Below are 23,593 nucleotides of genomic sequence, written 5' to 3' on the forward strand. Positions count from 1 at the left end.
CCAGAGGGAGGCGGTAAAAGGCTTTCCTGAAGTGCATTATCTGGCAGAAAAGAAAGGCGAAACATAGGGGAGGGAGGAAGCAGGAGTGGGAGGAAAGAGGGGCAGGGAGGATGATGGAGAGGGGGAACAGACAGCATAGTGCCAGGGACCATGATGGAGGCACACAGATGATGTGTGGGGATCAGGCTCCCCACACTTCAGCTCAATGAAGGATTGCTGAGGACTGCCACTTACTGCATACATGTCCGCACCACACTTCTGTAGTGCACGGCGAGTGGGAGGCCGTTGCTGCTAACTTTGCTCTCTGATAGTGAAGCAGTCCTGCGGCAGCAGGTCACTTGGGCTCTCTGGCGCTTGCAGAGGATGAAGGGCAGGTACAGCCGCCTTTCCCAGAGGGCTGGCTGGTTGCTAATGGGGGCGTGGGTCTGATCCAATGGTCCCTACTCTGCTTTTTTTTTGTTTGTTTGTTTTTTTCCACAGACAAATAATAACTCCTGACAGGTAACAGGGAGCAGGGGTGAAAGCTCATCTCGGATGTTTTTCTTCCATCATATTCATGTGGTTCTTTCTTCACTGGTTTGTTTTGTGTCTTGTCATCAGAAACTTACAGATCGCTGGTAAATAGAGCTACCTCTGTATTTAAATTTGATATTGTAATGACTGAGCATAAATTTCATATGAAAACCAGCTTACTTTCTATACATCACTACTGTATAGCTTGAGAGAAAGCAGCGATGGCGATGGCCCAGTGTGACTGCCCTGCCTCCTGCAGGAACTACGCCTGATCCATACCAGATGTACTCTGCAGGGGATTCTTGGATGCTTTCTACACTCCAGTCACAAATGTCCTAAGTAACAGAGCCTTCCCACTTCCCATGGGACAAGAAGCTAGCTTTCCCAAGGAAGGCATTTTTTAGGACTTCTTTCTAATAGCTACTTAAAATTTTGCTGTCTTGTTATGTTCAGATAGATTTTCCTTGGGTCATCCTAGCTAATATTTGTCCTCCTTTGTTATCTATGCCCTACAGCTACCTCCAGATGGGAATCACAACTCCACCTGGCTGTTTCAGGGGGCTCTGCATGCTGGAGCAAATTCCCTGCTGCCTGTGGAGTCTTTACTCCTCCTTTCTTCATCTTTCTATGTGTATGTTTCTTTCCTCTCCTTCCCCCTTCTACATTAGCTCGGAATGCTTAACAGTTTATCAGCCTCTGTCCTCAAAATGCCTAGAACTGAATGCAGCTTTCTGGATGGGGATGCAACAGTATTAAGTTCCTCTCAGGTTTCTCATAATATAGCTCCTTGTGATACTATTTCTGTATAGGCAACTTTAGTCCAAAATTGCTTCATTTGCTGACCATATTTCATTCCAATTTCATTGCTGACTTGCTTTCCCCTTGCTCTTCTCTGAGACTGGTGCTTACCAGATCTTCTCCTACCTTAAGATTTGTGTTTGAAAGGACGGCTCCCTGATGCCTCCATCTGCGTGTTCCTCATCCCAACTGTCTGTATGTGACCTGGCCATGTACTGACATTTTCAAGACTGTGCTGCATGTCCACTGTCCATCCCCCCCCGCCCCCATGTTATTGAAGTTCTGTATCCACAGGCTGGAATAACACACTGGCTTGGAGATCAGGATTATTACTAATTCATTAGTTCCCAGTGATGTATTTACAAAGTGCCTAGCATGGCAAGACCTTGATCTCAGTGAGGATTTCTGATAGCACTGCACTGATAAAGCCAGATCTAACACTACTTGTTTTTTCCCATGTGGTCAGCCTGCTGTTATTTTTCACCCCTTACTTTCCAACCTGCAGCCAGCTCCCCTGGTGCAGGCAGATGCAAGCTTTCTATGACCATGACAGCAGCTGCCTGGATGGTAAGGTGGCTGGCTGGTGTACAGGTTCAAGCTGACTTGTATCCAGCTAGCTTGTGAGATGAACAGATAAGCTTGCTTTCTCCTTATGCCTACAGAAACCAATGTGGGGTTTTGATAAAGCAGTGTGAGTTTGTGCCTCAGGTCACTTGTGGGGCAGAAACCCCTGTATGGCTGAGGAACTGGCCTTGTCTTCCATCTGTCTATAACCTGCTATGCCCCTCTTCACCCTCTGTAAGCCTGCCTAGATCACACTTCCAAGGGATGTGTGCTAACAGCCTACATTGGAGGGAGTGTTAACAGTCCTGGGATTTCCATCTTTACTCCTGACCAGATGTGAGGGGAAACAAAACACAGGTTATTGAGTTCTTCTTATGGGTCTTCTCCTAATAACACAAGCTACAGATTCTCTGACTGATTTTATTCCTGGTTACCTACTCTGTCACCTGTGGTTACAGGGCCATTGTTGTGGTAGTCTGGAGCAACCCTTGCTCCCACATTGTGATGTGTTTCTTTCCAAGCTCTCTTTCTTCCTGGATGGTTGTGCTGCTTCAGCCACTGTCTCTGAGATGGAGCAAGGCTTCTTGTAAGGGAAAAAGTTCAGCTTGCTCAGTGGATGCCCTTTGTAGATAGTTTGTGCCTTGTGCATCTGCCTTGTGCAGATGCTACCATGACAGGCTTGGAGCTCCTGCAAGTACTCCTTGGCTACCTGCCATACCCTGTCTGGCAAGGTCAGCAGGGCAGAGCCAGGTGTACTGCTTTGGTAGGCAGCTCACACAGCAAGTGCTTCACCTCATGACTGTTCCATGCTCTCCATGTTCTTGAGGGCATCTTTCCTTCCTACGTACTTTTCATGTGCTCACTGCTGTCCTGACCAAACTCTCAGGGCACCAGAAGTCTTCTCCACTCCTATTGCCCCCCTGGCTAAAGTCATACTCTTCATGGGTGATGTAGTTCATCTATTTTTGTCATATCCTTGGTTTGCCCAGCCATCTGGACAGCCTGGTGTATGTTGCATATGTGCTGGTGATTTCTATGCTCAGCCACTTCATTTACAGCCTCAGGAATGCGAGAGGCCCTCAGAAAAATGCCGGAAGCAAGAAAGGCAAAGAGCCTTCATACTGAAAGTATCTGTTTCACCCAGCAGGAGCAACAAGGGCCAAAAATCTCACCACAGTTATGCTAAACTTCAAGAAGGAGAACCACATAAAAATGAGAGCACTTGTTAAAGATGAGCTAAAAGCTGCGACTGATAGAATTCAATCCTTGTGCCCCCCAGCACAGGGGCTTCAGCCATCCCACCCCCTACAGGTGCCCTACACCCTGGGAGCTGTAAGTGCTCCCTGCGTTGCGCAGTCAGGACAACCTCTGGAGGTGCAGGTGCCCAACATCAGGGTACTAAGCTAGGCCCAGCTTTAACAACCCTGGCAGCACTATGGGGACTGCGAGTACGATTTCAAAGTTAAGCAGTCCAGTATGAGCTAATGCCAGAGCTGATCACATTCATAAGCATGCGATACTGTCTTTAATTTTAATTGCATGAGATCTTCGGATCTCACGAAGAACCCAACTTACACTGAAGATTTTTATTTTTATTTTTAAATTGGGATTCCTGAGGTGATTTAGATAAATTGGGGGAGGAAAAACAAGACAAGTGCTTCTCACTTTTCCCGAGGTTCATTCTTCTTTTCTTGCATAGATTTAGGTTTATTTAACTTTCTCACTACAGCCAGAAACTAAGGTCAGTGAGGATGGGACTCATCTTTGAAGGCACTCTGGGCATAATATAGAATTTCCCAGGCATCAGCTAAACCCAGCTTTAAAGTTGGTGCTATTAAATAACAGTAACCATGTGAAAGGAAGTTTTGCTGGCTTTCAAAGTGCTGTTGGGAAAGGATTTGTAAAAAGCACCCCCCAAATGACTCCCAGCTAACTCATATTTGTCTCACAGTATAAAGAGCATTCAAAGACAAAAGACTTTCGACCAGACACTCGGTGATGAGGTGCAAGAAAAAAGCTCCAAAGATAGCACAAAAGAAAACACTTTCTAAGGCTGAGACCTGGCAGCATACACCAGTATTCAATTGAACCTGATCAGCTTGAAATGCCTATGAGTCTTTAGAAAGTTCAGCAACAACAAGAAGCAAAAGGAGATGAGTGTTTGCAGCTCTATCTTGCAGTCATAGCAATGAGAAGGAACTAAGTGGCATTCACGTCTCAGTCATTTATTGCTATGGGGTAGAAACATGCTGACATGCAGTTGTATAAAGAGACCCAAAAGACATAACTGGCCAAATGATTTCAGCCCTAAGGAAATCACGTGCACCACGCCTGGGAGAATACACCAGTCATCACTCAGGAAAAAGCTGCTTCTCAGATGATGTCACGGTTAGTCTTTACTGCCTATTGTTTGGAGATAAATAACTGGTTTTCTCTCATGAGGAGTGGTGAGGGGCTTTCAGAGCTTTCCTAAGGAAAGTATTTTAGAATGAAAAGCTAAGTCATCTGCCTTTTTCTGGATATATTTTGTAAGCAAGTTAGACTACTTTCTTAGGATTTTAAAAACATTTTTTATTGTTTTTTATTGCTTTTGACTTGTTTTTATAGTAAAAGAACAAAGAATAACATATTACAATGCATATAGACCAGAGTCCTTCAACAATCTACTTTAACACATTTGTTTTCTTGCACCATAACCTTCTCTTACTGTTTGAAAAATTGAAGTTTCAGGGGTTATAGCTCATTAGAAAAAAACTCAGAACCTCAGACAAAACAACTGTGAGGATGTTTTAAGACTCCTCTTCTAAGTCTCAAAATTCCTTACAAGTAAAGAAATGAATGTAATCCCTATTAATGAATAGAATTATTTTTAACGACTAACAACTAACAAACTGTGTTGACTCAAAACATCTTCTGACACAGCTCATCAGCCAGACATGAAAGCTGGAGTATGTGTGCATTCCAGTTGAACTCCTCTAGGAAGGAGAATGGAGTTGCTCTCTGATGGGAGCAGGGATTATGGCAGTCAGGTGTGAAACTACACCAGGACCCTGCTGTTTGCTGAAATGCTCCAGTCCCTGGACTAAGGAGAACTTTGCTTTTACCCCAGTATTTTCTGATAGAGGATCTCACTATCTTTGGACTGCCTTTCCAAGGCCTGGGATGAAAAGGGAGGAAAAGGACTAATTCAAAGGTTCTCCTCTTGTTGTTCTCCTGCTTAAAAAAGGGAAATCTCAATGATAATAGAGGCAGCCAGCTTGCAGGATCCAAAACTGGATCCAATGGGTCTTTTCCCAGATAGAAGAGGACAGACTGAGAAGGTAGAATAAGGATCACATGCTACAGAATGGTATAACATGAGGGAAAGGACAAGAGCATTGACATAGGAACATTCACATTTAACCACAGAAGGAGAGGGCTAGCACATGAACTTGAAAAAAAAATGAAATCAGTCCCCTACAGTAAAAGCTAAATAAAATGCAATTTACATAAAGAACACTTAGGGAAAGAAGAAAAGCCTTAAAAGGTGAGAAAGGCAGGAGAAATTAGGAGTAAGTAGGAGGGACAGACTGCCTCTGCCCAAGGAAATAGCTGTGTGCTGCAATTAGCTAAATGGTATATGACTCCTGTGCTGTGATTGTGTTGCGGTTCTGAACTGCTCATTGGTTTACTGCTGTTTCTAATGGCAGGAGTGCTGAATAATAAAAACTGTACTCCGGACTGCCAACAGGAATTTCCTTTAGCTTTTGGTGCTGAAGAAGTATTTTAAATGAAAACTGATAGCTTTGATTTCTGGAATAACAGTAGCAAATAACTATAGCACAGCCATATTTTTACAGCAATGCTTTATGTGTGGGGATCGATCTTTTAGGCAGGATTTGCTTTCCCCTCCACAACTACTCCTTGCTCCCATGAACATGTTCAGCATAGGAAATATAAGCGGGGCGGGGGGGGGGCAGCTATTATGCAATGAGGCTCGTCAAGCTGAAGGCAATGATTAAAAATGCCATGTCCTCTTACGAATATTATGTAGCTACAGCAAAGCTTGCTTCTTGCCTCCAAACAAAACAAAAGCCCTTCCTTAATGCCAGGGCAGCAGGGAATCTCGGTGCCTTCCCTGAGCATTTAAGTGGTTATGAGTGCCTCACCACTCACCAGCACTCAGGCTGCCAGAAAGCAGGAGACACAAATTGACAAGGTTAAGTGGATTTGCTCTGTGCTTGCCTGCATATACACATCCTAACTTTCCCCTGTCTCCCCACCTGTTCTGCTGATATCTCTCCCTGGGGAACCACCATTTGCCTGCTTGTCCAGAGAAGCTCCAGAGCTTGAAGTTGCCAGGGGGTGAAGAGAAAAGCCTTCCTGCTGGTGGCCGAGAGTGTAAAGGGAGACTTGCCCCATGCTAAATACAGGGAAGAGGGAGCAACTAATGTAGTACCATCTTCTGCTAGATGAGGCAGGACTACTGGCACTGTCTGGTGACAGATTGTAATGATTATCTGTCTTCTTAACTGGCAGCAAACATGTCCTGGGGAGCGAATGCCTCATGTAAATATGTACGGGCCTGGGGACAGTGCGAGTGTCTCACAGGGACCTCCCATCAAAGGAGAGGAAACAATGTCATTTGGAGTGCTGCTTTTTTAGAATTGCAACCACTCAGGAGCACAAAATTAATGAATAGTAGGATTAATTCACTTAGCTATTGATCTCAGACACACACATTTTCATTTAACATAATTAGAACAGCCAGAGTCTCATGGCTCATAGTGGGCGGGCAGTACAGCAGAGACAACATTTGCAAGCCTTTTTCCCCCCTTGCTGATGAGGTAAATCTTACCAGCAGATTCCTTATGGTGAACCCCTGGGGAAAGGTCTCCTACATAAAAATAGCCTCATGTCTGGACTGGTGACTCTGATCCTGTCCTCTACAGATATATTCTCAGCAACTAATTGGTGGCCCAGATAACATGGTGACATACCCATGGAAATCCTATATAGAAAGCTGTCAGGGAGGGAAGGAAGAAAAAAGAATGGGCTTGATATAATTAGGTCCGGACGTACATGCATAGCCATGCACACAGTATCTCAGCTAACCCAGGGAAAAGTTAACCAGGGGAAAAGTTCAAATACAGTCTCCCCTTATCTCCATACACATGAAGATCTATGACAGTGGGAGAAGACAAGATATGGTGCAGGGAGGCATTAAGACATTTTTCAGTAGTTTCATCACATGGAGCATGAGGTCTGTTCAGGGTCCTGAATAACTTCTTTGCCAAATTAATCTGCAAAGGACTTTCTCATAACTAGCTCTTACAAAACCACCCTGCCCATCAGCAGGTGGATGTAAGGGCCAAAAATAAGTGTCAAAGGTGATGAAGACCATGCTGGGATCTGCGGAGTCAGCAGGTGACACCAGTAGAGATGCTGGCACCTTAGATGATCCCAAACTGGGCCAGCTCGTGCAGTTCCAGATGGCTGAAAGCTTCCCATGGGCAAATCACTGTGATATCTGCGAAAGAGAAAGAATGCAAAATGGGTTCTGGTCACTGCACTTCTTGGATTTGTTTTGTATTAATAGAAAGGCTGATTTACTCAGGAAGCATTAAAGATGGGAAGAGCAAGAAGAATGAGACTCCACTTGAATGTTAAATGAGCAGATGAGCTCTTCAAATCTGGTACTACCTACCAGACTAAACAAGATTGGTGTATTTTCTCCTCTGCCATCTTTCTCTGTAAGCAAAAGCAAACCAGCACCTCCTATAGTCTCGTCAGTGACTGTGTAGACTGGTGTGAAAATTCATTCTGGTTATGTCGTTTCTCCTGTTCTTATAAACTGCCGGTAGGCAAACTGATCTCCTTGAAGACATGTGCAATCTTAAATCAGATGCTGAATAATTTGGTCTACAACATTCAGGATCCGTAACTCATTGATAGGTGCAGTTGTTATTTATACCTAAGATTTTCTGACGGGCTACAGCTCATCCAGTGCATGTTTCTCAATTCCAGATGGGTGCATAAAATTATTAAAATTAGGATTTTGGTGATAACACAAATACTTAACCAGCTGGGAATTAGTTCCTGTGATATTTGTTATTAATAGCTTAGCATTTGGCATTTGAGAACCTCATTCTGCTGAAATTCTTAGCCACTGTATTAGCAGAAAACAAAGACAAACAAGCACATCTGCAGCCAAATGAAAGTATTCAGAAACTGAAGCATGCCTAAACAGCCTTTCTGTCTTGTAGTGTGTGTAAGCATAAGCATGACCATGGCAGCTTGCGGAGGGAGCACTAGCCTTCTCTGGCGACCCTGAGAGCTGCAGAGAAGCCCGGGAGACAAAGAGGCCACCCCAGGCAGTCCTCTCCCATGCTGAAGCATGACTGCACTTGTGTTAAAGCAAGGCATGACAACAACATCCTGCAGCGCTTACCTGTGCCCAGTCCCTCCATGCCTGGGATGTCATCTCCAAACCTAGGGAAGACAAGAACAGGCGAGGGCTGAGTTTGGGCCAGCAGCACCCAGGGAAGGGGAGCTGCCCCGCAGCCCAGCCAGGGAAGGAGAGGTGTGGGCGGGCAGCAGACGAAGGAGGAGCTCCAGGCGGGAGAGCAGACCGCAGCAGGGGGACGCCTCCTGGCTCCTTGCCCAAGGAGGATGGTATCGCAGGAGCCCAGCTTAGCAGTGGGGAGCCACCCAGCTAGCATGGTTTCTTTTCTTTCCAAAATGCCCTTACCCTTTTACTCCTTTTTTAGGAGGCTTGCTCTTGAACTGCCTTGTCTGTCTCTGCTTGAACTTGGGAGGCCCCTTGCGTGGTGTAGTGGGACCGGACGGAGCCTCTCCGGTGTTGAGGTTGGTGGTTGGGTTCTCACTCATAGCTGGGCTGCTGTGTGTGGCCGGCGCAGCGCTCTCTCAGGTCCCTCTCTCTGCAAGATAACAACAGGACTGACGCAACACTCTGCTTATAATTTCTCGGTATCAGTAATCAGGTGACAGAATTCCAGAAAGTATAATTGTGACAGGATTAAAGATAAAGATATTAAACATAAAGAAAGATTGTAATGCATACAAAATAAGCAGGATAGCACTGCCTTTCATCTGACATGCTTGAATTAAGATGCCAAACAAAGGACACTCGAGCTAAGGACTGGTTCAGGATATGACTACTAGGAGCCACAAAGTCGCACTTAGGTCTTAGAGAAATACCCTGTCGTTGGGAATCATCATGATATACTTCACCTGTTCTTATACTTATGCCTAAGCAGTACCTTTTGGACACTGATGGAGATGGGATGCTGTGCTAGATGGGCCCTTAGTTTGGGTGCAGCTGCAATTAGGGCCTCGTGTTTGTCAGTACCAACCTTAACGGAAATAGCACGAGATCTTTAAAAGATTGTGAAGAAGGTTAAGGCAAAGCTTTGGGGACTGTCTTTTAGACAGAAGTTAATTTCTCAGGATTCAGGAGAGCAAAGCCCGTAACTGTCCCAAGGATATGGCCATTTTGGTATTTTTGAGCATTATGTTACATGCATTGATCTCCTCTGCACCACACTGCATACGAGCCAAGCTCCACTTCACAGGGGCTAAATAGTTACCAGGGAGCAATTCTTGTGTGGGAGACATCTCTCCTGCCTTGGAGAGCAGAACTGCTGTACTCCGAGCCCTTTTCTTCCTTCACAGAGAGAACAGCAATAACTGTCACCAGTGCTCAAGGAGGAGCTTCCAGCCCTTCATAAAATTTTGTGCTAATTAGTATGCTAGAATGATCTGACCAAGTGCATTTATGGAACAAGAATAATTGCCAACTTTTTCTTCCCTCCTTGAAGTCACATTCTTCCCCATGACCATTACGTAACTCCCAAGTCCAGGTGTTCATCCCTGTTCAGCCAGGCTGATGGAATCGCTGATGGAATTAACTTCAGGATTTGGTACTAAAGGCTAATCCCATTATATCACCATAGTGCTTTGGCCTAATCCGCTACATCACCTGCAGTGACACTCTGGACTTTTAATCTCGGAACTATAAATGCCATCAAAGATGGGTATTTTTTTTCTTAGTCTGAAGACAGATCATGTCTTTGACAGTCCTGAAATAGCCAAAGTGCTGGAAAGCAAAGCCTGAGATGCAAGGAGAAAGACCATCCAAGCAATCCTCCTGTGTCACTTCCACATCAGTGCAAGGTGAAGAGCTGTGTTTCTGTATCTGTGACAGTCTGGGAATACTTCACCCCTGACATCTTTCCATCTGTGCTGGCAGTAGGATGGATCCTAGTGATAGCACCTAGAGGCATGCTAGTTCTTCTGTCGCTTGCGGTCAGGCTCCTGTCTCAGCTGTAATATCCTGAGCAGGAGACTGGATGGGTTCCAGCAGCCCCAAATGGAGCAGCAGATGGTTGTGTCTGCAGCTGAAGTATGCACAGATGCTATTCCCCCGCCTGTAACACAACGCTTCCTAAGCACACACTGTGCCCACAAACACAGGGATCAACTCAAATAATAGAAGTTACTTATTTGGCTGCCATCTCTGAAGGACCTGAACAATCACCCGGTATTTACAGCTTTATCCTCTCAGCGCGGTGGCAGGACAGGCAAACACTGTCACCTTCATCTTTTACAGAATGGGAATGGAAGTGCCATAATTGGTATGATCTGGACTGCACAGCTGCAAGGAATGACAAAATCTTTTGACCCACAGTTTTTTAGGGCCAAACTGAGAGGTGAAGGCAGTTTGGCTCCAAACCAAAGAGAGAATTTGGTGCCTCACTGTTACTCAGGACCAGTTAGGAATTCAGATGGTACTGCCCTCCAGCAAAATGCTTTGCATTGGAAAATGGCTCCATGGCATGTCTGCTAATGCTCCAAAGTATAGTATTATCCTCCTCCACCTCAGGAGCAGTTCTCATCAGCAAGGTGTCTGTCTCAGTGCTAGGTACCCCTCCTGAACTATGAGAGACACACATCTGCTTCAGTTCATCTGACAGCACCTTCAGTTCATCTGACATGCAGAGATACTCGGCACCCCTCTCAAGAGCTACTCCTGAAAGTATAACAGAAGAAACCAACCAGCTAACAGATTTCCAACCCTTTGGCCTGACGTCCAAAACTTGTAAGAGGCAGCTGAGCTCAGTCTCCATGTGACTTCCCAACATGGTACCTTAACCACAAAAACATCTTTGAGGGTCAGCTCCTCTAGTTCCTTGAGTCCATGTCTTGCCCCTGGCCTTCACTCAATAGAGAAATAGCTAATGGGAAGACTCAGGCCTTGGAGTTTCCCTTTCTCCCAATCTGAAGTAGTCATATCCACCTGCCAGCTACTTGATACCTGGGATTTGGTAGGAAAAAGAATCTTCCCAAATCAATTCATCCTCTCTCTCACCTGCATTAATTCAAGAAAGGGCACTCAGTGAAACTAAAAGGGACAATTCCAACCTCTTCCTTACCAACCTGCCTCTACCTATTCTCCCACACATCACTAAAAGAAAAGGCAGAGGATGGAAAGCAACCCTAATGCCACGGAACAGCCTCCATCTCACAGCAGGAATCAAGCTGCCCTCCCACCAGTGAGTTGGTGGGACTCACCTGCCATCACACACAAGCAAAGATGCCTCCATTCATGCTGGAGAGGGCCTTGCCCCACAGCAAGGGAGCTGCTCCAAATCCCACACCTCAGGAACCAGTTGCCCCTGCACACAGCCAGACATGGGTGGGCAGGTAGCCCCAGGATCACAGATGCAAAAGAAACACCCATGGCAGCTTCCCAGGGGAATTTCCCAGCCTTTTGCTTCTCCGTACCTGGGTACTTGGGTAGTCCTTGGTACCACACCAAACAGATGGCTTGACAAACGTTCAGTGAGACTGTGTCTCCTTCTCTAGCTCTCTGCAAGTGCTATGCTGCCTCTTTGCAGTGCTTCCCAGGCTGCCAGACCTCTTCTGCTGCCACTGGCACTGGGATGCAACTTCTGGGTAAGAGCTGATGCCTGTGGCTTCAAAGGCTGTTGAGGGACAAGATGTTCTTCCATGCACTTCCTCTGCCCGCTCCTCTGACAAGGTGTTATCTAATTGCCCCTGACAGCATTTCTGCTCAGTCCAGGTTTAATCCTCTGGGTAAGACCTTTGCTTGCGTCCGAATGCTAATTATACCTAATACATGGTAATGAGCTTAGCGCAGTTGCGTCAGATATTGCACCTCTGGGTTGCTGGCCAGGTTAATCATCCTCCTTTTAGTTTTCATTGAACTTAAAGAGGTTTGAATACTACTGACTCTTTAATCTGCTCCCTCCTTAATCTATGATTCTCTATGGAAAATTTCCCTGACAGATAATGCAGATGCCTCACTTGACCTTCTTCAGACAGATTCAATGTAGGATCTCATCTTCCCCTGTCTGAAACCTTCAAAAATTTAGACTTCTCCATGTGCCCTTGTCTTCATGGTGCCTCAGGGCTGTCAGACACAGAAGCCCCATGGGCCATGGCCCTCCATGCAGTGATATGCTGGGAGAAGACGGCATCCAGGAGGAAATACCCTCGTTTTTACATTCTTTTTGATGGGGTTCTTGCATGCTCAGCTCTTGACCTCATGAAAGTCACTAGCATCATCCTTCCAGACAGGCTTTTGTCAGGGAATATTGTATCCAGTGTAAGACACCTGTGAGGAGTGAGGAGTCTCACAGCTCCAGTCTCAGTTGCTTATGCTGGCTAATTATAGTAATGGAAAAAGTCCACACAGGTCCAGCCCTTTCTGATCCTATGTTTTATACAGGATCTCAGACCCTTCATTCTAGCAGCAGTTTTAAGACCAAGAACAAATGAAAGAGGATGCACTCTAAAAGACAGAAACTCATTTCAAGTAGAACTATATTCCCATAACAGCCTCCTGGATGGGGATCATCGGAAAGATTATCCCAGTTGAAAGAAGGGATTCAGTAACACTGGAGGTACAGCATCACATGGTATAAACTCCCCACTGATGTGCCCTGCAGGTACAGCTGGGCACTGGAGCAGGAAACACTAGCTGCCTGTCCCGACGGCTCCTCAGGAGCCCCCCCGGTGCTGCTCACACACAGGCCTAGCCAGCCGAGGACACAAGCCAAGGGGGTGCCAGGGACCCCTGACCGAGGGGTGTCCGGCATGAGAAACCGAGCGGTCCCGCGGAGGGCAGAGCAGAGCTCACACAGCCAAGGAGCTTTGAGACAAACAACTGCTGCAGCACTTGCCCTAATGTTAGAGGAAACAGAAAATAACCACCCAAGAACCACAGCTCCCTCTCTTAGCTACTGGGTCTGTTCAAGCTCTCCAGGCACAAACATCCAAATTTGTCCCCCATGATATTTTACCAGGACTTTTTTCTTCTCTGGGTTTTGCAGCCAGTTCCTCTTTCATCCCCCTGCCACCCTCATTATTGCTTTGAGCTCCTGTGAAATACTTACAGTGCCAAGGGCTCCTCTTGCAAATCATTCAACTCCCGTCCTCCAGCCTGCATAGAAAGGATCTCGAGGCGTCCTTTCTCCTCCAGATATACCCTGCCACCAGGTGACATCAGGGCGCCAATCGTGGGCGGGCCCCCACGCGGCGGGGGGGATTTGTGGGGAGTGCTGTGACCCTGGCGCTCTGCAGGCACAGCTCCAGTGAGGTCTGGGGGAGCAGCAGAGCCTCGACATGCTCCTGAGGGGTGATGTGCCCCTTTCTGCAAAAAGAGGTTGTGGCTTCTCTGGAGCTCCTGTGGGGTGATCTCTGGAGAAGCAAATAGGAATAAGGAAATTACCTGTCCTTTGAGCAATGCTGATGCTTGTGAACACATACACACACAAATGCCTGCACATGCAGGGAAGGGACGAGTTGGTGCTAATCACCCCAGGCCCCTCCCCCGTGCTGGTAAATGCATAGAGAAGCTTCCAGCAAACTTCTCAGCTGTGCCTCAGGGGTCAAGACGCACCTGACAGAGCAGTTCATGCTGCCAGCCTGGTGCCAAGAGGGCTAAGTCTGCTCAAGGGAGTCATAGGGAACGCGGCTGAGATGCTGCGCAAGGCCCCGGCAAATATTTAACTGCATCCAGCAGATGGGATGGTAGGGGAAGAAGGGGGAACCTTGGTGTTGCATGCAGGTGGCCAGCCAGCGGGGTGGCCTGTCACCTCTGAGACCCAAGGTGTTGGGCTAATGGTAACAGCTAGGTCACATCTGGGTACCGGTAGCATTGCTACTGTGAGGGGCTGTCGGAGAAAGGGAAGGGCTGGTGCCTCAGCCCAAACTCCAACCCAGCAAAACTCCATGGATGGTAATGAACACTATTTTATTAGGTGCTTTGTATCTCTGTTGCATTTTGATAGCCTGTTGTGACTGCCTGGGAGATCGGTGTCAGATGTGTGCAAAAAGTGGGAGGAGTCTCAGGATGAAAAGAGAAGTTCCAGGGGCCTGCTAGAAGGTGCTGGAAGATCATCCTCAGCTGCAGCAGCACCTCAGTCATGGACTGTAGCTGTCTGGCTTGAGGCATAGCCAAAGAGTTAACAATCCTTTTGGGTCCGTTGGCTCTGGTGAAGCACTGCTCACTTACCCTTGTTGAGCATCCAAAAATGGTACTAGAGAAAGGAGCTGCGCTAGGAGCATCAGAGCAGTGCAGGGGCAGAAGGAAACCAAGGTGTGGGTTTGTGTAGTGATGGATGGGCTTCGTCTTTGGGTGAGGCTGGAGGAGGGAATTTTGGAGCAGCCGTGCCAGCTAGGGGTGTGACTGCGTGTGACCAGAAAAGGACAGGCTCCCTCTGACATGACAGACCCCAGCAGCAGGGACCAGTCCAGCACTGCTCTGGTGCTGAGCAAGAGCCCCACAGCTGAGGCATCTGGCCTTTCAGATGGCTGAAGTTAGATGAGATAAATCCCTCAGTGAGACTCTTAGCTTACATTTAAAAAATCAGTAAGCTCCTAGCCCTTGAGTGGGCACAGAGAAGCTGGGAAATAAATCCTAGATGCAGCCGAGGGGCTTTCAATCTAGCACAGAAGCAGCAAACACACTTAGTGTTCCCACGTGTTTGAGGATGATCACACAGCTTTTGGAGGCTTGTGCAATAATTTCTGGACACAGGAAAGAGGACGGGGGCAGCATCGTGTTGGCATCGTCTCTTCCCTGTCACGACTACAACTTGTACACAAATGCGTGGAGATTGATTGCGCTCAGCAGATCCTGACAGCAGAAGTGATTACTGTGGGCAGGGACCTGCTTGTGTAGATATAAAGAGGTGCAGCCTGCTGGCAGCAGACTCCACTCCCATCCCTGCTGCTCATTCCCATGCCTCCATCTGCTGCAGACAGGTTTCCGGGGGCTCCCCCTCTCCTTCTGCCTTCTTCTATGTAGGTAGAGCTGCTGAGGAAATTGGCTCTACAGCCCCGTACTTCTCTTTTCTGAACCTTAAAAATTTCCATTTTTTCAGGCTGTTTGTTTTCAAAACACCCCCTTTGTTTTCCTATTTTCCCAATGAAATATGGCTCATTTCTCTTTAACAAAAGTGGACGTGTGGGAAAAAAATTTCTGTGGTGTCACATGAAGCTTTTTTTTGGCCACTGAGAACCTGTGGCAGAAACTCTCTAAACGGCCCTGCTTATCAGGTTCTTTCTTATCTCCCATGATTATGAGGCTATTTCCCCTCTCCTCCTCTCTCTCTGTCCAGCCTCTCTCTCTCCCTTCCTCTCACAAAGAGGGTGGTGTTTGCTGTGAGGGGATGCAGGTGTGTGGCTCCTTTGCAGAGCAACAGGCACCAGCCTTGTGTTGGTGCCCAGCTGCCACCCCGGATGGATGACATATTCTGCCCAGGGACCGAGTACCTGATCCCTGTCCAGGCTTTTCCTCCCCTGGCACCAGGAAAACCTTTCGGGCCGCATCAGTTGCCACCCGATCCACACCAGAGCTGCACCAGAAGCCATGGGGTCCAAGTGGTAGCAGAAGTGCAGTTCCTGTGGCCCCAAAGGAAAACCCACGAGCTTTGTTACCTCTGGCCGGATTATACCCTATTCCAAGGAATCACTTAAAAAACATCTCCAAGGTTTCTTGACCCTATTTATGAGCTGGTGTAGCCATGGTAACTGTCGTTATACCAGAAATAGCAGCTCACTTGAATGACAAAGAAAACACAAGTTTACAAGACAGTGACTTTTCCAGGGGCTGGCTGAGCTCATGGGACTGTGGGATGAAATCCCAGCCGAGTCACAGACTCAGGGATGCAGCGGATGAGAGTTGTGGCTGTCATGGGCCACAATAACTCTTTTGAAACATATGTCTACAAGCTCGTGCCAGGTGCTTGGGAGACTTTGTGCCTCATTGATAGAGCTTTATCACTTGCCACACAGGTATACCTGACTGGAAATGAGCAGGGAATTTCCCAGGCATCTGCAGTTAAACCTCAGTTTCCCTCCTGCAGCCAGGCAGCCTACTGAGTGCCTCTGAATTCCTGGTGAAAGAAGGACAGTGGTAGGACCTGAATTTGGAATGAGATTCTCTACTTGTCTTGTAGAAGTTCAGTGAGGTTGTCATGTCAACAGCATTTTGGTGTGAAACTCAGTGTACCAAGAAGATTTGCATGCTGTAACCCTCCTTCTCCAATGCCCATCATGTTTCTAAGCTGTCTGTTGTTTGTGCTAGTGAAAAAAGAGAAACAGATATAGAGGATTGGGCTTTGCCTGGTGCAGATATTTAGCTGTTTGAATACATGCAAATCAGCCCATCAAAGATGCAGAGAAGAAGGCATCGTTGTGGAGAGTTTTATCACTCTTCCTTCAGGAAATCAAGCACCACTATTCTGGTGTCAGGATTAAGCATCTATAACGGCCTGCAATAAACCAGGTGTGCTGGCTTTGGGAATCTGTGCCTGCTGCCAGATACAACAGTTATGTTGAGTGTCTCCGAGCTCAGCTTGCAAAAGAACCTGGTCTCGATTCTCATTTCCACTCATGCCCTGGAGGCTGCTTTGGCAATGGGGCAGAGATTAAAGAGGCTGAGGTCTGTTTTTCCACTGCCAGGGATCTAGAGAGAGATTTCCTTGGTCAGTCTGGAGAAAAGGGTCCTTTAAGGAAACATAATTCAAGCCGTAAGGTTTCGCTGAACTATCAGCAATGGCCCCGTCTGTGTTAGAAACTAGGTGGCAGTGGGGACATGACTAAGTCCACAATGCAAATGGCCATTGCCAAGGCTTCTTCAGGAAAAATGAAGTCCCTGCTTTTCTCATTCAGTCAAGGGTGCTCAATTTGTGCATGTCAGAACATCATTATAGGCCCCAGGCTTCCAGGCACCAATGCTTTAGGACGTGCTGGGGCTTTTTATAGCAGATGATATAAAACCCATGTAGCCTGTCATACACTTCATTAGTTACCAGAGAGCTACGTTTTCTTCTGAGCAGTGAGTCTGGCCTTTCTTGGAACAGATAACCAAGTCTTACCATCTAATACCACAAGACTGCTACATTGGTATGATTTTATTAACTTACACAAACTTTTCCCTGATTGGCATAAATAAAAGGAAAACCAGAATGAATCCTCTCTTTTTTAGATAGCACTTTTCATCCACAGATCTCAAAAGCTCAGAGCTAAATTTTCATCATCCCTATTTGTAAATATGAAAACTGATGTACAGAAAGTTCATAGGCCTGCAGATGAGACCCAACCATCCAGAAATTTGCTGTGGGGACCGATGTGCTTGGCCATGCAGCACGAAAAGCTCAGTACTTTATAACTGCTTTGTGATTCATTGCTTAAGAGCATCCCCCTGCTCATTGCAGAGTTGTCCCATGAGAAAGCAGTAACATTAGTGAGCATCCTTTCCCTGCACTAACTTTGCTTAATGTCTGCATCCTGGCTGTTGGTAGTGCTGCAATGGGATTGAGTTTGTTAGATCATTTTAAAAAGCTACCTCTCTTTCCTGTTTTCATACTGCCCACAATTAAAATACCTGTTTTTTCTTTCATAAGATTATTTTTCTCCTGAATGCCATTTACAGAACTTGCTCAACATTAATACAGTGAACCATGACCTAACACTTTTTCCCTTGTTTTGATCAAACCCAGGTAGTTAATCTTGTAATCTATGTGACTGCCAGAAAGCAGAGCATGTGGTTGCTTTTAAAAATGTACCTGAATAACACAGTTTTCACAGTATTGTCTCAAGGGTCTTCCTTAAATTTTTCTACTTCCATAATTGATTCCTTCTCTATGAATTACATGCCATATACCTGTGAACAGTGATTAAATGATCCACTAGCACTCACTAAAATGATCACACATTGAACTCAATAGAGAAGTAATACTGCCTTGTTTAAAAAAAAAGAGACTGCAAGAGGGTGTTTTTATTTAAATGGAAATCAGATAATTCCAGAGCTTTATTCGGTTTAAAACAGGGAAGCAAATGATTCAGTGTCACTGGGCTAAGAAGAAACCGTATACAAGTCAGCTGCAGATGTCTTCTTTCCTGACAGCTCCTTTTCTCATCTTTTTTCTGAACGATCAATTCTTTCTCCTTGGCAACCAGCAGCCCAGTAAAGAAAGGCTCTTCTAAAACATTTTGGTAAAATGTTTCGTCTTCTTAAGGGGACACACCTCTTCCCATGGCTTTTACACCATGCTATAGACATACTCTTCTTTCCTCCTCCTAGCACATAAAAGCACCTCTGTACAATCTCATTCAGTTCAGCTCTTTGCCACCATTATTATGATTTTTTTCATGTAACAGCTGAGGCTTTCAAACAGAAATGATTGCTTCTGGGGAGCATCTTGCACTCTCCTTGGGAACATTCAACTAATAGGCAGAGGGGGTAGCTCTTCCTGCTCCATTATCTTGTCTCTTGGGTGGCTGCTTACCTCCCAGACACATGGATGCTAAATGCTCTAACTGCCATGTGATAGCAGATCCCTGGTGGAAATAAATGTGGAAGAGGAAAAGCCAGGGGGTGAAAATGTGAACCAAATATTTTTTTTTTAATTTTCTCCTTTTATTGCTCAGGTATATTGCCAGGTACTAAGCTTTCTGTTCTTCCCTCAGGATCTTGCAAATGCGTAGGGTTTAATGGTTTAATGAGGTTTTTTTATGGCCTTTCACTGGCAGATTCCAACCTTTCTTTTAATTTAGAGCCTCTACACTCCTGCTTTTCAGTGGAGGTACACACGTTTATAAAGTGAATTAGAGCTTCTTACTGGGAGGCCCCTAAGGATATTTCTGTGCTAAGAATCTGAAACTGCAGCCCACTTCTGGGGTCCAGTCAAGCATCATAAACGCATCATAGACTAAGTGAACTGTTTAGGAGCCATTGTTGCATGCTGGGTGAATGCATGTTGCACAAAGGATGTTCTGACGGTTTCATATACCCAAAGATTTATTTGTGGAGTCTACAGCTGTAGACATACTTTGACTGTAATGGTGAAAGTTATTTCTAGAGAAAAATGAAAATAAAGGAAGAGGGGAGAGAGACAGAAAAAGGGGAGATTTTCCCCAGCGGCCAGCTGGGAAGGACAATGATGGGTTCCCATAGGAGCATCCTCCTCTGAGGGCTGTCTCCGGTGCAGCAGGTGATGACAATGAAAATGACAAGGAGGATTATTTTTTGTCGTGCTTTACCTTAGCATTATATACTTTCCATCAGGACTCACTTAAACTCCCCGTTGGTTATTCCTGGTTGTGATTCCATTAGCTCTGGGAGGAGAATGCTCATCACATGCAAATGTTGCACCTTCATTTCTTGTTAAGCTTCTGTGAGTATATATTATTGTACAATATTTATTGAGAATTTAAATAGCTGTTACCTGCTTTGTTGAGCACCACATTTATTTTTCTCTTCTATATACTAAAGTCTACAAAACAAGAGCTAAAGAAAGAGAGGGAGAAGGGACAATTCTCACATTGGTGCTTTCCACAAGAACCTGCCACAATAACGCTGTGGGGGTTTGCAGAGGCAGGGCCGTGAGAGTGATAATATGGGAACAGCACAAGTTCAATAAAGGAAAAATGTTGCCACAGAGACACTGGTAAGTACTGCCTCATAGCTTCAGAGAGAAGCAGCATGCCCTGAGCACTGCTAAGGCTAAAGCACCAAGGCACATAAGGCACTTAAGAGCTAGTGGGAGCCTGGACACAGCCTGACATGAATTCCAGTATGAAATCAAGCTCTCTGTTGAGAGGAGTGTTTAGCACAGGCAAGGCAGGGTGCAGCTGGCAAGGGAGATTTTCTAAGGCCAGCAGAGGAGGAGAGGATGCCACAGCGCTCCTCCTAATTTAGTCCCAGCTTCAGCTCTGGCTGTTTTGAAGGAAAGTCACAATGCAAGGATGAGCGCTTGGATAAATACCTCCTAACGCCCTGCCTGGTGATCAGCTTAGGGCTGAGATTTGATTACACTTGCTGAGATTTGACCTTACATAACCACCTGTTTTCTGAGAGGTCCTAAAATAATCCAGTCCTCTTTCAAATCCAGCTCCAGTGGGTAACTTCTCTAGGACACCACCCCCTGCAAGACACTGGCTCCTGCCACAGCATCCTGAGGGATGGAGAGCAAAAGCTGCTTTCCTCCATGCTGGGCTCTGGGGTGCAGGGGGTGCAGAGAAGACACCACTGCTCCCCGGTGGCAGAGACCTTCTTCCCCTCACCCAGCCCTGTCCTCTCACTCTCCCCCTTCCACCCGTGTGGCTCTCCCTCTTCTTTACTGGGCTGCTCTGCCCATCCTCAGCCTTTCTCAGGCTAGCCTCTGGAAGAAACTGGCTCTGTTTTGCCCCTACTCTCTCATCCCCAACCAAATCCTTTTCCTTTCTCTGTTTTGCTGTTCCCCTGGCTCCCCCAGGGGAGTTGAGTCATCCAGAAGTGACATGTGAAGTCTTTGCGCACCTTCAGGCTGGAGATGGGGGTTATGGGATTAGCACTTTAACAGGCCTGAAAGCTCCTTAGGCAAGCATTAAATCTGCAATCTTCCCTCCATCTTTCAAAGAAATCTCTTTTGGAGGAGCTGGAGCGACGGAGCACCCAGTCACGTTTTCTGAGGGTCAGCTCCTCGCCCAGCTGAAAGACCTCAACTCCTGTGGCCAGGTGGTTTGAAGGGATTGCCACGGGATCAGGGTGTGGGAAACCCAGCTAAACCCTTACCAGGGGCTCTGTGGCTGCACCCCAAAGTGCCTTCTTCCTCCTTGCTCTGCATGTTGAATATTGACTCCCTTGCTCAGCACCGTGTCTAGCCCCCATCCCTTTCCTCCCTTCCCACCCTGTCGGCTTGCACACTCCCTTGCAGCACTTTAGGAGGGGTGAGTGGCACCGAGTAGGAAGAAGACGGGCACCATGTGTGCTAGGCACAACAGGATCAACCTTAGGATGCTGCCTTTTAAAGCAAATCCTGGGACACCTTGTGCCTGCATTTTATTCACGCGCAATCAATTCGTGCTTCGCAGGCTGCATCCCCCTGTTTATCCTGCTTAATTGGGAGGTGGAGGAGGCAGCACTGGTTTACCAAGGAGCTGGGTGGCACCTTGTGATGCAGTGAATACCCCCTCATATGGCAGGGAAAGGCCTCGTGTCTGAGCTTTCTGACCTGTCACCTTCTCCCATGCTCATCACCTTGTGACTGCCTCAGGCCCGGATTACCTCCTCTCATCTCTGCAGGAGAAAGGATCTCTGTACATAGTGAGGGACACCATCTGGGGACATCCACCTGGGGGGCACCCACGGCCAAAACTGACACTTACCTTGCAGCAGCTGTTGCAATGAATTTGCTGCATCACGAAGGTGTCTTCCCAGTGATACACTGCAGTCTTCCCAGAGACTGCAAAAAGCTTGAGGGGGAGGCAAAGCTCATGACAGTGACAGGATTCGGCACCATTATTCATTAGAGAGTACTGTGAGTTAGTAACACTATGTACTAAACTCAGTGCAACTGCAAATGAGAAGCTCCAAAACAAACCACTTTACAAGGGCAGTAGAAAAAAATATTACCGTATTGGACCTCTTACAATTACAAAAATGGATTCCCTGCCCACACTAAAATCTCTATTTATTTTTCCCCCCAGAGCTTCCAGCCTGGGAAATTTCAGCTCCAAATTAGAAAGTTTTGGACTTAAAGAATAGGTGAAAGTAAAGGATTCTAACAGGTGATGGTTTCCTGAATTAGTTGCTTCTAAAGGCCGTAAAATAGTTCCTTTCCTCAAATGCAGCCTCTTTCTTCTTCTGCAGAACATGGAGATGACATTTACCAGCACGCAGCAGCAATGTACCACCTATCTAGAAAATTCAAACCCAGAAATGCTGGAGAGCTTATGGCAGCAATCCAAATATAAATAGAAAAAAAAAAAAATGCCATGCCTAATTTTTTTTAATCTTACAATTTTTAAAAAATCTCAAGATTTGTTGGGGCCAATAAAGTGCTACAGAAGACATATAACTGTTGAGAGTAAAGGTTGTGTAGTTGAAGGGTATGCATTTCAAAATTTGCGTAAGCTTTTGGCTATTTACTTGAAGTAAGTTTAGACACTAGTGGTTGATTGCACGTATTAATGTGGTCAACTAATTGTACAACTAATTGTGATCGTTGGGGACAAAGTAAATAAGACCTAATAATAATAATATTTTAAGTAGAAAATATTGTTTTCCAACTAATGACACATTTGAAATACTACCATTTCCTTTGCAATGTAGCAGGTACACTCTAGCTGCTGTCCTTGCCTCCTTCTGTCACAGACACAAGGATTGGCTGGGGTTGGACAATGTCTGCCAAAAGATCTTCATTGCATGGCATCAGTTCGTCAGAGATGAAATACTCATTGGTAGGGATTTGCCTTCTGTGATGTTCCGCTCCAATGCAGTTCAAAACCTGCCTTTCTTTCAAAACTTGCCTTTCTTCCAGCAGATCAGTGACATGGTTCCCCAGAGGGATGTTGGATATGCTGACCCAAAGGATGATGCCTGGCTTCTAAGCTCCCATCTGCTCGGCATGGTGCATATCCAACGTCTGCAGCTCCTTCTCACCCCTCTTACCAATAGGAAGATGAAGCACAGAGCAATGACATGATTCGCCCATGATTACATACTGGCTAATTTTTAATCCAGGAGTAAAATCTGTTTCTCTTGCATGCTAGGCAGATGTGCCAATATAGGCTGAGTGTACATACCTATTGTGGCACACAGCTATACATCCCTACACTTCTATGCACATCTATGGATATACTGGTCTTGATGTATGCTCACACACATTTAGAAATAGTGTGCAAATAGCTACACAAAGACACAGGCAGTCTGGTATTTATCTCCAACTAAAAAAAAAATGAGAGAACGCTAAACCATACTATCCTCCAGCAAAAATGATCATAGTAACGCTAGAGTTATGATTGCACTGATGTCTCTGTACACAGCCGTTAAAACCAAGGAACTCTCAAGCCAAGCCATGAGCGAACGGTAACCTCGACCCACACACCTCCCAGCCAAAAGGGTGTTCTGGTCTCCCAGTACAAATTAGGAAGTCTACTGAAATCAGAGAGTAAGTCCAGACAGCACGGAAACCAAGAAGTTGATGTACAAGACGCAGGGGCTGCTTAACAAGACCATTTCCTCAAAGCTCCCCATAATTAACACATCCAACTCTTCACACCTTTCCCAGGCCAGGACTGTTCACATGAACAATTTAAGCCACCATAACTGTCACTGAAAGAATTTGCTCTGTCCTTTCCCCATCCTTATCTCACACAGCTCCTTCCCTTGTGCTGGCACAGGGTTTAGCCACATTTGGCC

The 23,593-nt window shown here is 46.2% G+C and overlaps 1 protein-coding gene across 1 annotated transcript; it reads right to left on the minus strand.

Annotated features, from left to right (window-relative positions):
- Nucleotides 1-7,307: 7,307 nt before the first annotated feature.
- PDE6H (phosphodiesterase 6H) lies at nucleotides 7,308-8,745 on the minus strand. Its single transcript, XM_009813803.2, has 3 exons — nucleotides 8,606-8,745; nucleotides 8,306-8,346; nucleotides 7,308-7,384 (listed from the first exon to the last, which is right to left on the minus strand). The coding sequence occupies exons 1-3, from the start codon at nucleotides 8,743-8,745 to the stop codon at nucleotides 7,308-7,310; spliced, it is 258 nt and encodes an 85-aa protein (XP_009812105.1).
- Nucleotides 8,746-23,593: the final 14,848 nt, after the last annotated feature.

The sequence above is a fragment of the Gavia stellata genome, chromosome 4 (genome assembly GCF_030936135.1).
Source record: "Gavia stellata isolate bGavSte3 chromosome 4, bGavSte3.hap2, whole genome shotgun sequence".
NCBI lineage: Eukaryota > Metazoa > Chordata > Aves > Gaviiformes > Gaviidae > Gavia > Gavia stellata.

Excerpts from the sequence above, each read along its gene's own strand:
- PDE6H (XM_009813803.2), bottom strand. The coding sequence starts at position 8,745 with ATGAGTGAGAACCCAACCACCAACCTCAACACCGGAGAGGCTCCGTCC. Across the intron at positions 8,347-8,605 it reads CCTAAAAAAGGAGTAAAAGG|GTTTGGAGATGACATCCCAG; the intron begins GTAAGGGCATTT and ends TGTCTTCCCTAG. Across the intron at positions 7,385-8,305 it reads CATGGAGGGACTGGGCACAG|ATATCACAGTGATTTGCCCA; the intron begins GTAAGCGCTGCA and ends TCTCTTTCGCAG.